We start from the raw sequence: 15,904 nt of genomic DNA, 5'->3' as shown, positions 1-15,904 counted from the left end.
GTTCTATCAAGATTCCCAAAATAAAATATCCTTCTCTTTCCCTTCACTTCCTACTGCTTGGCAGCTCCTAAACCAAACATGCTGGTCATGGAGCCCTGACAGGCGCCATCCCCACCGCCCCTGCTGCGCCTTCCTCTAGTGCAGGTTCCCTCAGCACTAAGGGTTCAGCTGCCTAATCTAAGTCTGGTCTTTGGCGATGTATAAGCCAAGGAGAGGCATTAGTGGATTCTTTCTGCGACAGTGTAAGGACCATCTTAGAGAGTTGGGAAGATGAACCAAAGACCTCCTGTGATGCCTTCTAGATAGAGGGTCCCTCCTTGGGAGATTTTCTCCTCTCTTAACCCTCCTTCAGCTTGTTGGTTTCCTCTCCAGAAAGCACCGTCTGTGCTGAGACGGATTTTTTTCTTCTACTAATGAGTAGCCTTCACAGTATGCCACCCAGGTCCACGGCATGTGCTCTCCTGCGCCGCCTGGTGGTTTTCTGGGGAAACGTGAGGTTTTAAAAGCACGTGATGGTCCAAATGGCTTCTTATTTCATCCATTTAATCATTCGTTCATTTTTTCATTCATCCGTATATCCATCCATCTCACGGTTTCAAAAATCTGCTATGTTTTAGGTACTATGATCGATTCTAAGAATAGAACAGTAAACAAGACAGAGTACCTTCCCTTATAAAGAAGTTTTCATTTTCATAGGGGAGATAGACAAGTAGCTTTTGGAATGAATACAAAGTGAAATGTGCAATATTGGGGAAGTAAAGTGTGTGCAGGAGCACAGATGAAGGACACGTATGTCATACCTGGAAAATACTAATGAGAGAGGGCAGACACAGAGTGTTCTAGACAGAGCTTCATGGTGCAAAAGTCAGTAAGCAAGACCAAGCATGAGGTACTGAGGGAGCTGGTAGAAGAGCAGTCTTGGCTGGAACACGGGAGGGATGAACAGTGAGCTAGCAGAGGGGGCACATTATGCAGGACCTCTGAACCATGTCAAGGACACTACCTTTAACTCCCAAGCAGCAATAGCTCAATAGCTCCCAAGCAGCTCAATAGCAATAGCTCAATAGCTCCCAAGCAGCAGTGAGCTATTGAGAGTTACACTAGGGGAGTAGCACATTTCTGTTTGCCTTTAGAAATAATACCTTTGGTTATGAGTGGAGAGTAAATCAGGGGGGCATATCACACTGCCTCCCATAACTGTGTACAATTATTATGTGTCAATAAAAAATAATAAAGTAAAAAACAAACCACGAGGGGGAAAGTGGATGTGGAGAGACCACTTAGGAAGCTGTTGCAGTAACTCTGGCATGAAATGTTGGTGATCAAAACCAAGGTGGTGGCAGTGGGAAAGGAAACAAGTGGATGGAGTCCAGAAATATACACAGTTAAGGGTTGGTGCTGGGCCCAGTTTCCAGGATAGAAACTGCAAAAATGTGAATAAGAATCCTTTAGTTTGCCCCGTATCCTGGCACAGGGGAAGTCCCTTGTCCTATTGCAAGAATCAGTGACCTGCTTTCTGCTCCAGGTCTCTAGAAGGATGGCCTTGTTTCCCAGGATCTCTCGCCCTCCCAGAGAGCAAGCACTGGAGTGCTGTTCTTATCTTCTGCACCCTCAGTCAGGGTGGATGGGAGATGGTGCATGTGCACAATTGAGAGTGGGCTTCAATTTGCTGCCAAATGAAGTAGGAGCAGGAGAATGATGTGTCCATCTGATAGGTAGCTATGAATCTAGGAAAACTGGAGGAATTCTGGAGAAGCCACCTCCTGGCTTCCTCTTTGACTTGGCACCACAGTAGAATAGCAAACTGGACCAATTTTTTAAAGTGTATGTTTCAGAACCTCAGGTAATCTTAAAGCACTGTATTTGAGTCTCAGCTGTAGGCCCTTCTTGCTCTTCTCTTTCTAGAGGAGGAGAAGAAAGGTTTGTCTCTAAGGATCCATTCTAGGTTCCTTGGACAACCATTTTTAACACCATCTCTGTAAGCCCTGGAATGATTTCTTGTGCTTGAGGATGAACACTGAACCATCTTAAATGTTGTTTATTCTACCAGCCACCTGAAGCCCACTTCCTCGTGGTCGTCATCTTACCACTGCCATTATCTATAGAAGGGCAATATCAGGGATCACTGTTCCGTAGCTGCACAAAATACTTGCAGAAATCATTCATTTTTCTGCAAAAATGACAAAAAATCCTTTGTGCAACCATGTCTTCACCTATCTAACCCATGATTCCCCAAGCCTGCCAATGTCACCCTGCCCCCTTCGTCCTGGGATCAAAGGACATCAGTGCGATCTCATCTCTGTGCCTCTACCACAAATATGCTCAGCCCCAGGCACACCCAGCACATGTGGTTCAGAGAGGCTGTGAGACTGGTACGTTTCTTACCAGATCGGTGCGTGGCATCTTCTGGTTGCTGGGCCTACAGGCCAATAGGCCAGTGTTTGTTTTCATGACTGTTCTTTGCGGAGTTGCCCTTCCTTCTCTAACAGTGGTTTTCAGCTGGGGGGTTTGCCCTCCAGGGAACAATTGCCAATGTCTGAAGACATTTCTGATTGGTTGTGGTGAAGGGGGTGGGCTGTACTGGTTTCTAGTGGATAGAGGTCAGGGATTCTGCTAAACATCTTACAATACCCAGGACAGTTCCCCACGCCAAGAATTTTTCAGTCCCACATGTCAATAGTGTTGAGATTTAAGAAACCCTGCTCTATCTAGAACATTACTCTGTGACCAAGGGGGCCCTTGGGTCCTCCAAAGCCCTGTAGGATTGCTAGAGCAAACTGCAAGTTCATGAAAAACCCACTTGCTCTTATGTTTCTTTCCACAGCTGAGCTCTGTCCGGGAGGCCCAATTAAAGCGGCTCGAGGTGACAAGACCCCGAGTGCTGGGGAGCAGGGAGCGGGGCTGGGTGCCGAGGATGGCCAGGCAGCCACCGCCACCCTGGGTCCATGCAGCCTTCCTCTTCTGCCTCCTCAGTCTTGGTGGAGCCATCGAAATTCCTATGGATCGTGAGTTCTGCCCCATCCTCTTCTCTTTTTCTCCTGATTTTGGGCAGAGCGGTAGGAGGGGAGGGATGGTCAGAGGAAAGTTCAGATCATTCAAAGAAGGTTGAGGAGAGGGGAAGCAGTGGATTCTGAGATTTAGAGCTGGGTTTCTCTCCAAAGAACTGACACGGGCTCCTGTTTGAAAGTTTGAGACTGTGTGTTGCAGAGCCAGTTTCTCAGGGCTGTGGCTGAGCTGATGCTTGGGACGCCTGGAGCCAGCTGAGTGGGACCAGAGGTGGCGGAGTTTGGGATTCTGAGTGCCGGTTGGGTTTTTCCCTCTGCTCACCTCTCCAGGTCCTCTATGGTCTTGACTTGCCCAGAAAAGCAGTTTCCAGGGTCAAGTATGGTGGCACAGTTCTTACTTGCTTTTCTAATGTCTGATATATTCAAATCCACACCCTTCGGGCCCTCTTGGCTGGAGGAATCAGGAGGACACAGGCCTAGGAAGGGCTGGGAGCAGAATTATCTTTGCAAAAGATATGGCTAAATGAGACATTAAAATAGAGCCCCATTATCAAGCCACATGGGAGAACCAGGAATGAATTCCTTCTCATTGTTTTCAACTTTCCCGCAGTAAAGATAAAAAGTAAAATCGCTGTCATTCTGTTTCTCATGGAGGGGGCATTATTTGACCATCAGAATCATAAAGTAAGGGGCTTAAAATGCAAATCTAACGGCCATGTCTCCACCAACCATATCGGTTGCTGCATTCAGCAATGGCCCATTTATTGGCAGCCAAGCTCCTCGGCCCTGCCGTTAGGTGTGTGCCACCTTTACCACAACTCTGACACTTCCGGTAAAATGTCTTAGCCTCCCCAGGCTAAAATGTGAGCATGCCATCTCTGACCCCTGTTTCTTATGTCAAGGAACAGAGGGAACCCACGTGACACCAACATTGGCTTGGGCTCTCTCCAGTTAACAGATGTCTGGGGAGGGGGGCGGGAGAGTAACACAAACTCCAAGAAGTCCTCCCTGAGCTTTCCAAAGTCAGACCCCTGGTCCTGAAGTTAGCATAGTTTGGAGAAGAGTTGGAGGTATCTCAGCCCTCCAGGCACCCTACTTCACCAATAATAGCTGCCCCAGAGGAGGGGACACTTTGGATGATAGAACACCAGTAGTAACTGTAAGTCAGACCCAGAGGTAAGATGGGCAAAGCCCCTGCTGCCCTCCCAATACCCCCAGGTATGTGGACTTGCATGTATGTGAGCGTGTGTATGCATGCCCACACACGTGTGCACGTGCACAGGGAGGGAGGAGAGCAGAGTTGTGAAAGGACCTGTTCCCATGGTAACTGTCTGTGTGGCTGGCTCGAGGAGAGTTTCTCATTAACAGTCCCAGGCAGACAGTGTAATAAGGAGCCTGGTAAGGCCAAGTCCCTGGTGGGAGGGTGTGCAGAGGAAATTGGGTTATCAGGGAAGTGGTGAAGGCTCATTTCTCTTCTGCTGCTTCTCCTCACTCACTCATCTGCTGCTTTGATCCCTGGGGCCAGTGGGTGAGGGGTCCCTGCAAAGTGAGCCTATAAATAGATGGCTTTGGTATCTGTCTTAAGAATCCGGAATTCTAAAGCTCTAAGGAAATGGAGACACAGCAGACACCCCAAGGAGGCTCTCCAAAGCCCTACCTGTAGGATAGAGCTGAGAGTGTCCTGATCTCCCCACCATCTCCCCATTCCAGTGTCCCTGGGATGACCCCCACCCCATGTTGTGTTCCCAGAAACTCAAGCCTTTACTAGCTTAGAGTCGCATAGCAAATGGGTGGTGGAATCAAAACAGAACCCGAGTCTCTTGACCCCCAAATTTGGGACCTGATATGTCCCACCCCCACCTGCCTCCTCTGAGTCCTTCTCCTTAGAAACCACTGGAATCGCAGGTGTCATGCACCAGGGAGAGAGCTAAGTGCTGCATGTGCCTCATCACACATGGTTCTGGCAGCTAACCCTCAACATAGGTGTTATCCTTAGCCTGCGGGTTAGAGACAAGGAAGCAACAGAGCCGCAATAGGACCACAGCACCTCTCTGATGGACAGGGAAGTCCTTCTGCAATGCCATTCCAGGTGCCCTGGCTGTGTCTGGGCAGGAGACCCAGGCTGCCTGGAGCATGCCCCACACACATGACACCTCCCTGGTTGCTGCAGGTCCAATGACCCTGGCAACATGTCCAAAAAGAGTCTGCAGAAACTGAACACTTTCCAAGCTGACCGCCGAAGATGACAGGGGATGAGGGGGCAGGTCCTGGCACTCTATGGCTGAGGCCATCCCCTGGGCCTCCTGTACTGCTGGGCTGGAAGGTGGTGGTCATGCACTGCAAGGGCATTGGCATTTCTGGCAATTTCAATGGAAACAAGTTAAAGTATCTGGCCTTCCTCTGCGAGTGGATGAACACCAACCCTTCCCGAGGCCCCCACCATTCCCGGGCCCCCAGCTGCCTTTTTTGACAGACCCTACGGGGCATCCTACCCCACAAGACCAAGCGAGGTCAGGCCACCCTGGACCACCTCATGGTGTCTGATGGAATCCCACTGCCCCTGACACAAAAAAGCGGATGGTAGTCCTTGCTGCCCTCAAAGCTGAGCATCTGAAGCCCACGAGAAAGTTTGCCTGCCTGGGGTACCTGTCTCATGAGGTTGGCTGGAAGTACCAGGCAATGATAGCCACCCTGGAGGAAAAGAAGAGAGAAAAGGCCAAGATCCACTACCAGAAGAAACAGCAGCGGAAACAGGCCCAAAAGAACGTGGAGAAGAAAATCACAAGTCCACAGAGGTCCCCAAGACCCATGGGCTTCTGGTCTGAGCTCATAAAGACTATTTATTCCTCAAAAACAAACAAACAGAAAAAAGAAGCTGAATGCAAGACAGCAGGCAAGCCCTTCAGAGAGGCCCCGGCTGCCCTGGGAAGAGGCTGTCCTCAGCGGGTCTCTCCATCTCACTGGGCCCAGCATCACAGACCTCCTATGTGTGCTGAGCTGAGCCCACTCTCCATCCAGCCCTGGGCTGAAGGAAGATCAGGCTTTCTTTTTTTTTTTTTTTTTTTTTGAGACGGAGTCTTGCTCTATCACCCAGGCTGGAGTGCAGTGGCCGGATCTCAGCTCACTGCAAGCTCCGCCTCCCGGGTTTACGCCATTCTCCTGCCTCAGCCTTCCGAGTAGCTGGGACTACAGGCGCCCGCCACCTCGCCTGGCTAGTTTTTTGTATTTTTTTTTTTTAGTAGAGACGGGGTTTAACAGTGTTAGCCAGGATGGTCTCGATCTCCTGACCTCGTGATCCACCCGTCTCGGCCTCCCAAAGTGCTGGGATTACAGGCTTGAGCCACCGCGCCCGGCCGATCAGGCTTTCTTAACGTTCTCGCCCTGCCAGGTGTTCCTTCTACTCGTTTGCTCGTTCAGCGGACATTATCTGTGTCTCGAGGCCAGAGGCACTGCTTCTATTCTAGAGAGGCTGGGCGCCACAGGCCTCCTGGAGCAGAGCCCTGGACCGCTGCACAGTCCCTCATTGAAGGCCCAGCCTCCAGCTCCCACTGCTGTGCCAGCGGAGTCACACGCACCCCTCCCACCTGTCCCCTTCCTTCCTCCTTCCCTCCCTATCCAGCCCCAAGGAGAACAGTATGACCTTTGAAAACAGCCAAAAGTCGCCTCATCAACTGGAGTGAGTTTGCCAAAAAGTGAGTCTGCTGGCCCTTCTGTCCCTAGCCCTGCATCAGGGGACAGCATTTTCCTCCCAGGAGTGGCAGAAACAATTCCCCCCAACCTCCATCACAAATAACGCTGCAGGATGGCCTCAGCTCACATGCACACTCTCACACATACATGCACATTCACACATACACTCACACTCACGCCCATACCTGCTCACTCATGCACACCCACACACCCACTCACACGCCCTCACATGCTCACACTCATGCACACTCACACATGCCCTCACATACCCATATGTGCTCATGCTCCTGCACACTCACTCCCACTCGCATACACCTCAGTCACACGCACTCACATGCTCCATCTCCTGAGGGATGGGTGCCAGAGGTCGTAGGTATCAGAGCCAGGGAAAGAAAAGAGGCACATGAATAAAGAAACCTCGCGGACTGAGCAGGCGTCTGCCTCAGTCCCTGCAGAGCTGAGCTGGAACAGCTGTGGAATTCACTTTCCACTGCTCCATAGAAGGCGAGTGGTGTGACTCTGGGTGAGAACTTGGTCACCCTCATCCCTAGACAAGCTGTCCCCACTGTCTTCTCCCTGTCGCAGCTTGTCTCCTGGGTTGATTCTGTCCCTGTAAGAAATTCCTTAGTAGCACAGTGGTGGCTGCAGATGCCATCCCTTTAGTCAAGTAGATTCTCCAGAGGCCCCTGGCCTAATAGTATGGGGCCTGGGGACAGCATCCAACCAGCTCTTGCTGCTCTGAGAGTCTCCAGCGCCCACAGTCTCCCCTCTCACTCACCCTTCTCCAGAATGTCAAGGAGAGCAGAGCCCTGAGGCCCCAGCTGGCTTGCTCTCACCTCTCTGGCCAAGGATGGATTTGTTTAAAAAAAAAAAAAAAAAACTCTGGACCAGGCACTGGGAGAGCTGGTTCTCATTCTAGCTCTGCAGCAAACTTCCTATATGATCTTGTATGATCTTAGCCAAGAGACTTCTTCCCTGGATCTGGAGATTCCCTGGACAATGTCTAGGGCTCTTTCCATTGAGTCAGCCTTTGATTCTATAAGAGAGGCTTGAAATCTTGAATAGGCAAAGGAGGTCCCTTGTCAGGCTTGCTACCCAGGGTGAGACCCCAAAAATGTCCTGAATGAAGAAGCCAAGGGCCTGGACTAAGGGCCAAGGGGAGTGGGTCCCAGTGACAGCCCTGCCTCTCCTAAGAATGGCCCCTTCTCCCCACCCAAGCCAACTGGCATTCATCCTTCTAGAGTTACCTTTCTTGGGGCCCTGGCAAGAATATCATGTATGGATGAAGATGCTGCAGAGACGAACTCCAGGGAGCATGTGTTCAGAAGCCATAGATTTTTGCTTTCCCCCTGGACTTTTCATTCCTTTGTCTCCTGCTCGGGCAGCCCTGGGCACATGGTGAAGCAAATGTCTCTTCAGTCCTCCAGGAATCACACGAAATAATTATTTTGGATCTTTTCATGAGTCTTAGTCTCAAGACTTTCCTTCATGCACAGCATGTACAGCAGGGCCCTTGTCCTGCCACACTCTGCCCCTCCTCTGGGGTCTCTCTTCCCTCTCCTGCTGTGGCTCTTCCTGCACCTCTTGTTCTGAGCTTAACTCTGGCCTCTCCAGGCTGCCCTCTCTAAGCCCCCAGAATCCTCGCCACGTCTCACTCAAGTCAGGCAGGAAGGCTTCAAGGTCATCATGACTTTGCCCTGATGCTGGCAGCTCGCAACTCCCCACAAAGAGCCCTCACTCTGAAAAAGTCAGCCTGCAACAACAGTACAATAGTCTGCACCTGCATGAAATGAGAATGCCATGTTACTTTCTGATACAATCATCAGGAAAAGACATTTTAAAGTCACAGCAACACGTGTTCTCTTTTCTGCACACTTTAACCAAGACCTTGTCCCCACAAAAAGCACACCATCTAAAACCTTCCTATCCAGAGTGTGGTTCACACACCACCAGCATGGCATTGCCCGGCCCCACCCCAGCCCAACTGAATCAGAACCTGCATTTTAACCAGCGCCCTGGTGATGCATATGCATGTTAAAATTTGAGAAGCCCGGACCTCAGATACATACACCCACCTTCACAGGAGCACACCTATATGAGCACATGCATACTTCAGGTAGGAGCTGGGGGAGATTTGTGCCACCTGCCTCCTTACATTCTTTGTGAAAAGCACAGAAAGGAGCCGTAGACTCTGCTTCATCCCTGGAGCCTCCCATTGAGAAGCATGATTTCTATAGGGCAATGTACCATGAAAGGGGCATTTGTCTCTAGAGTCTTCCATAGGATGGGAAAGGAGGAGATGCCAAGGAGAGAAGGTGTTATGGGAGAAGTGAGATCTTGGAGTTTTGCCCTGCAGCAGTGGTTCCAATCCACTCCCTTCCTGGCACCTGTCTTGCCCTCAGCCTCTCCTGTTCACTGTCGGCTGAGGAACCCACTTCCCTCAGTGGCATCAGATGGAGGGAAATACTTTCAAGGCCTCTTTCAAGCAGCATTGTCACCTTGGGACATGTGGACTTCCTGGTGACACTTGTCCTTTGATCAGAGCCAGTCTTTCTGCCCAACTCTGTGGTTTTGGTTGCCCAGGGGAGGCGTCACCTTCTCCATTAGCCACTCACTGGGTCCGTTCCCCAACCCTACTTGGTTCTTGCACTGAGCTCTGCAGCCAGGAGGAGAGAGCCCTGTGCTCAGCGCCCTCCCCGATGCACCCCGCCCACTCCCTGTGTGCTGGGGCGTGAGGACGCCTGGGCGGTTGTGTGCATAACGATGTTCTTCTTTTCTCCCTCTCCAATGCTAACCCGTCGGAACTAACAGCAAGCATTCAGAATGAGCGTAAGTGCCCTGCGTGGCTCTCTGTGCCTGTGCCTCTGGGAGGTGGGAGGGAGGAATGAGGCGTGAGGCAATACCTGGGGATTAGTGGCCTGCTGGGACTTCTGCTGGGGCCTCTTCACACCAGAGCCCTGTAGTGGGGTCTCTTACTGAGCGGGAAGGAAGGAGGCTTGCCTGCAGCACTCTCCTGCTGGGAAAGACAGAGGGGCATGTGGTAAGAAGAGGGTCATTGGATGGAAGCTCATGTGCACCACAGCTGTTTCCCCATCCTCCAGTGGCTGGCACAGGACCCCAGGGTAGAAGGCTGGCACTTGGGACCTAGATGGGGAGCATCTGGGAAGTTCTTGGGGACTGAAAGCCCTCTCTGCCCTAGCCTCACCATAGTTTGGCCATTTGTTGAGCCTCCAGGGCTCAGAACCTCCATGACCCCTAAGTTCTGAAAATCTAGCTGCTGTTTCTTCCTTTATTCACTCAACAGACATTTATCAAAAACTATTGTGCACTGTATGTCGTGCTAAGCATTATAATGTAAGGATGAGTAAACTAAAAACCTGGCCTTCAGTTTCTCCTCGGGATGCTATGGGATTTTTTTTTTTTTTTTTTTTTAAGACAGAGTCTTGCTCTGTTGCCCACACTGGAGTGCAGTGGCGCAATCTGGGCTCACTGCAGTCTCAGCCTCCTGGATTCAAGTGATTCTCCTGCCTCAGCCTCCCGAGTAGCCGGGGTTACAGGTGCTCACCACCATGCCCAGCTAATTTTTTTTTTTTTAGTACTTTTAGTAGAGATGGGATTTTACCACGTTGGCCAGACTGGTCTTAAACTCCCGACCTCAGACAATCCACCCACCTCAGCCTCCCAAAGTGCTGGGATTACAGGTGTGAGCCACTGTGCCTGGCCTATGGGTTTTTGTTTGTTTGTTTGTTTGAGACACAGTCTTGCTCTGTTGCCCAGGCTGGAGTGCAGTGGCACGATCTCGGCTCACTGCCAGCTCCGCCTCCTGGGTTTATGCCATTCTCCTGCCTCAGCTTCCTGAGTAGCTGGGACTACAGGCACGCTCCACCACACCTGGCTAATTTTTTGTATTTTTTAGTAGAGACGGGGTTTCACTATGTTAGCCAGGATGGTCTTGATCTCCGGACCTCGTGATCCACCCGCTTCGGCCTCCCAAAGTGCTGGGATTACAGGCTTGAGCCACCGCGCCCGGCCGGGATCTTTTTAAAGGGATTCTTCTTCTGCTTAATATTTGACACCCACCTTCTTTCCTGCGGCACCATTTAAGGAGCTGGGTCTCTAGAATGGAACCCTGTTCACTGCCCCCCGCACCCCACCCACTTGATTGCTTGCATGTGTGGCTCCTGAAGCTCTTCATCTCAGCTGTTCCCCAAGCTGGACCCCGGGGAGGTCCCTGCAGCCCTGACCATGCTCCCTGTGCACTGTTGCAGTGACGCAGCCACCGACCATCACCAAGCAGTCAGTGAAGGATCACATCGTGGACCCCCGTGATAACATCCTGATTGAGTGTGAAGCAAAAGGGAATCCTGCCCCCAGGTGAGTGGTGGGGAAAAAGAATGCATTGAAACCACCCGCTTGCTTCTGGGCCTGATGATAACTAAGGCAAATGAGGCAGCTAGAAAATTAGACTCATCCGTTCCAGAAAATTTCCATTAGGCACCTACTAGGTGGAAGGCACAATTGAGGTACCAGGAAATTTTGCCTATAAGGAAACTGGAGATCAGAAAACAAGTGGCTTGGTTTCACATCAAAAGCCAGAACTGGATATTCAGTTTTCTGACTTTCTGTTTAACATTCTCTCCTCCACTCTGCCCCGCATTTAGCTTATAGGAAGTTCCTCTTCCAAGCCAACTCAAGTCGTTCGTTCTGAGCTTGCTTCTACCTGTTTATGTGCTAATTAAGACCAAATAAGATGACAACAGACATGAATTAAAAGCCTGTTGTGTGTGTCCGGGCTCTAGGTTAGGTTCTGTTCCTCACATTGTCTTGTTCGACCACCTAACAGTGCTCTGGGGAAGGACAAATGCCCTTATGAAGAGGAGGGAAACAGAGGTACAGAGGTCCAAGGTTACCCAGCTTGAAAGGGGCAGAACTCAGATTTAAACTCATGCTTCTGATCCCCCAAGGCCAGATTCATTTCTGTCAAATGATAAGCATCAGAGACATGGCAGATATTATTATCCGCCCCCATCCCCATCCTCAAAGTAGCATCCACAGACTGAGCCCTTCAGGAGCCTCATGCAAGATTCAGACCGAGATGTGACAGGACCCCGTCTAGGGTGTGTCTGTCAGCAGGAGACATGAGGCCAAGCAGAGGCTGCCAGGTATGCAGCAGCTTTATTCTGGCCCCCTGGGTTCACACAAGACGGTCTCGAACCCAGAGCTGTGAGCCTGGGAACCAGCAGGGACTCCCTCACTGGCCGTGTGAGTCACCCTGAAGGGTCAGTCAGGGTAGTGGTACTCTTGCTTGCTTCTGAGGTTTGGTTTTTTTCCTCCGTGGTTCCTTTGCAGGGACAATGATCCTGTGGCACTGAGCAGCCCCTGCTGTTCCAGCTGCTCCTGCTTTCCCTGCTTCTTTTACAAGTTAGATCGTGGGCATCTGAGGATGTGAGGCCCTGGCTGCAGCTCCCAGGACGAGCAGAGGGGGGCATTCTAGTGCTCTTCAGCAGGGGCTCAGTTCTACTAGGCTGCCATTTCTTTAAAAGCTGCCACTCTTGGGCTACAGGGCATGGTCACTGCTATGTAATCTATACTCACTGAGCAGGGCACAAATAACCTAAGCCATTTCACTTTGGCTTTAGAATGGATTGTAAAATTAAGGCAGTAGGAGGAGCAGGGCCAGCTCCCTGATGTGTTTAGGTTGGGTGGAATATGAATTTAAGTTTGCCTTCCTAGTGGGAGGTTGGAAATGTCCTGGGGTGGAAGAAGCAGCAAAATCTCTCCTCGATGATATGTTTAACATAACCCCCGAGTAGCTACTTGAGTATCTAACACTTAGAGCCACAAGTCCCAGTCTTAGCTGAGTAGAAATACTAACGCCAGGCCCCTGCCCTGGAGAGTCACCTGAGTAGGACCTGGGACTTTGCATTTTATTGAGCTCTCTAGATGGTTCTTCTGCTCGGCCAGGCTGGTAACTGTTGGTATAGGGGTGCCACGATGGGGCTGCAAGAGGGAATTTTGGTACTGAGCCAGGAACTAGGGATCTGAGATCTGCCTGGAGCCCAGAGCCCACCCCATTCGTCTTGGTTGCCCCTGCTCCCCACTCTCCACAGCTTCCACTGGACACGAAACAGCAGATTCTTCAACATTGCCAAGGACCCCCGGGTGTCCATGAGGAGGAGGTCTGGGACCCTGGTGATTGACTTCCGCAGTGGCGGGCGGCCAGAGGAATATGAGGGGGAATATCAGTGCTTTGCCCGCAACAAATTTGGCACAGCCCTGTCCAATAGGATCCGCCTGCAGGTGTCTAGTGAGTAGCATGGGGCAGGGCTGAAATGCCCTGCTCCTGGGTAAATGGAGAGTGGGGGGTGTGGAAGGCCATTCCAGAAGGCCCGCCCTTGCCCTTGGCCTGCAGATGCCTTGGTGTTCTCTATGCATCTTCCCCAACTCAGAACGATTCCTTGGAAAGGAAGCTCCCAAAGCTTCCTTTTGAAGTTGTTGTCTGCAACAATTTCACTGGCCACTGGGCACAGGAGAGGGGAAAGGAGGGGAGCCTTTGACGATGCCTCCCTTCTCCTGCCTCTCAAGGGCAGCCCCTCGAGTAGGCTTATGTGCCCTGTCCCTCTCTCTTGCTCCCTCCTTGTCCAGGTTCCTGTTTCTCCTCCTTGCATGCCTGCCTCTGACCCTGCTCCTTGCCCTGGGCCCAGCCATCACCCTCACTTTATCCTCTTTGTCCACTTCTCTCCAGAATCTCCTCTGTGGCCCAAGGAAAACCTAGACCCTGTTGTGGTCCAAGAGGGCGCTCCTTTGACGCTCCAGTGCAACCCCCCACCTGGACTTCCATCCCCAGTCATCTTCTGGATGAGCAGCTGTGAGTCTTGGGGGCCTGGTGTTGTGTTTATATTTTAACCTTAGGGAGTGGGGTGGGTGTGTTAAATGAGGAAGGGCTTACCCAAGCTAGAAGACCTTGATTTGTGAGAAGCAGATGCAATGTGGCAACCAGGCTGAGAACACAGGCTCTGCAGAGAGAGGCTGCTTGGGCTTATTTTCTAGCCTGGCTGCTGTGTGATCTTGAGCAAATTGCTTACATCTCTGGGCCTCAGTTTCCTCTTCTGGAAAAAAACAGAGCTAATCATAGTACTTATCTAATAGGATTATTATAAGAATAAATGAGTCAATATGCCCAAAGTGCTTAGAACAGGGCCAGACACACAGTACGCACTTGGTAACATGATAATGAAAATGAAGAGTAAAACAGAAAGGATTGGGGGAGAAGATGAGAAATGGTTTTTCCAATTGGCCGATTGAAAGCGGTTGATACCAAACCACCTCTTTCAAGTATTGACTGGTCTGGATTTACTCTGATTCACCCTTCTGGTAGGAGGAAGGGTGAATGGGGAATTGAAACTTTTCATAAAGGAGTGATGGGGAGATAGGGTATCTGGAGCAGGGACAGAGTAATATCACTCAGTGATTGTTCTGGCTCAATTTTGGACTGAGGCTCATTCAACCTCTCCGGACCTCAGTTTCTTCCCATGTTTTCAATTTAAATAAAAGGAGAAGCATTAATAAAGGTAAATAGAAAGCTGTTATCTCTCTGTGTGTCTTTCTGGCTTCCTGTCCTCCCTCCCTTCCTGCCTACTTGTCTGCCCCCCTCCCCCTCCTTCCATCCTTCCTTTCCCATCTGTCCAGCCATCCATCAACCTATATCCCCACCTGCCTACCTGCCAGTCATCCATCCTTCTATCCATCCCTGAATTCTTAGCAGCCTACTTTGAAAAGAGGGTGCCCTGTTGATGAGGCAGCATTGTAATTTGTTTTGCAGGCTGAGGATGGCTTTGTGCTCAATCACTGTCTCTCGCTTCCCCCATCACAGTGCACATTTGTGGGGAAGGCTGCCTGGCCACAGGCTGCTGGCCTCATTTGTTAATTCACAGTTCAACCTCCCCTCTCTCATCTCTCCCACATCACATTCACCACCAAATGGTGTTTACTCTGCCTCCCAAGTAGATCTTAGACCCTTGTCTTCTTTCCATCCTCACTGACATACCCCCTGCGCCAGCCACCATCAGTTTTTCCCTGGGTAACAAGAATTATCCATACAGGCCTCCCTGGTCTTTCTAAAAATGTGATAGTTAATTGATAGTTTCATTCATCTGCTTAAAGCCCTTCATTGGCTCCTCCATCACCTCAACATAATGGTCCAGATCCCTTTCCCTGGCACCAACTCCCATTCCAGATCTGGCCCTCTGCCTCTGCAGCCGTTCTACCACCTTATCCCCCTACACCACTGAGTGGACTGTGTACTCTTAGCCTTTAGCACACACTCTTCCAGCTCCTTAGAAACCTCAGCTCCTCTGTCGTTTCTGCTGGTATAAGATATGCAGCCTTTAAGGCCCAGCTTAGGACCCCCTAGAATGTATTGGGTTCGTTTCTGCAGTTCATCCCCTTCTAACTGGTGTGTTCTGCTCACCATGGTGCATTGCGATTGTTTATTTATCTGCTGCCTCTTCTACTAAACTGGAAGTTATTTGAGGGCAGTAACAGTCTTGCTCATCTTTCACCAGCACCTAGCACTGTGCCTGGTACAGTAAATCAGGATGGTTTGAAGAGCTGACCAGCCCATTGTGGGGAAGGTGGCTTCGTTAACCTTGTGCTTTAAGAAATGGTGACTTAAAAAACAGTTGTGGGGATAGAAAGGAGAGAGCTGTGAGTAGTCAGCTTTAGGTATATTCTGACAAACCTAACAGCCTGGAAACCTGGTCTTTTGGGTTTACATCAGATATAGCACTTGGAAAAAAAAAGAAAGAAAATATAGTCAACATTTTCAGCCACTCCAGTGATATCATTAATCAGACATTTTCGTATTTTAACATCTCTAAAATTGAAAGGCCTCTTAAAACTGATGACGTACATCATTGATTGGTATATATCTTACAGTTATAATCAGTAGTGCTTTCTTCTTTTTTTTTGTATGAACCTTTTTTTTATTATTACACTTTATGTTCTAGGGTACATGTGCACAACATGCAGGTTTGTTACATATGATACATGTGCCATGTTGGTGTGCTGCACCCATTAACTCATCATTTACATTAGGTATATCTCCTAATGCTATCCCTCCCCACTCCCCCCACCCCACAAGAGGCCGCGGTGTGTGATGTTCCCCTTCCTGTGTCCAAGTGTTCTCATTGTTCAGTTCCCACCTATGA

The 15,904-nt window shown here is 50.3% G+C and overlaps 1 protein-coding gene and 1 pseudogene across 3 annotated transcripts in view; both read left to right on the top strand.

Annotated features, from left to right (window-relative positions):
- NFASC (neurofascin) overlaps positions 1–15,904 on the top strand; it is a 199,198-nt gene that overhangs the window by 115,326 nt on the left and 67,968 nt on the right. For 2 of the 3 annotated variants that reach the window (XM_011957760.1, XM_011957761.1), the window contains exons 3-7: positions 2,825–3,005; positions 9,507–9,524; positions 10,964–11,069; positions 12,806–13,002; positions 13,441–13,563. In XM_011957760.1, the coding sequence (XP_011813150.1) occupies positions 2,915–3,005; positions 9,507–9,524; positions 10,964–11,069; positions 12,806–13,002; positions 13,441–13,563 (535 nt within the window). In that variant the 5' untranslated portion in view covers positions 2,825–2,914. The remainder of the gene's footprint in view (positions 1–2,824; positions 3,006–9,506; positions 9,525–10,963; positions 11,070–12,805; positions 13,003–13,440; positions 13,564–15,904) is intronic. The other variant, XM_011957762.1, reaches the window with a different exon arrangement.
- Positions 5,317–5,976, top strand: LOC105523029 (annotated as a pseudogene).

The sequence above is a fragment of the Colobus angolensis genome, unplaced genomic scaffold (assembly GCF_000951035.1).
Source record: "Colobus angolensis palliatus isolate OR3802 unplaced genomic scaffold, Cang.pa_1.0 Scaffold449, whole genome shotgun sequence".
NCBI classification, from domain to species: Eukaryota; Metazoa; Chordata; class Mammalia; order Primates; family Cercopithecidae; genus Colobus; species Colobus angolensis.
This window is presented reverse-complemented; position numbering and strand designations above follow the sequence as displayed.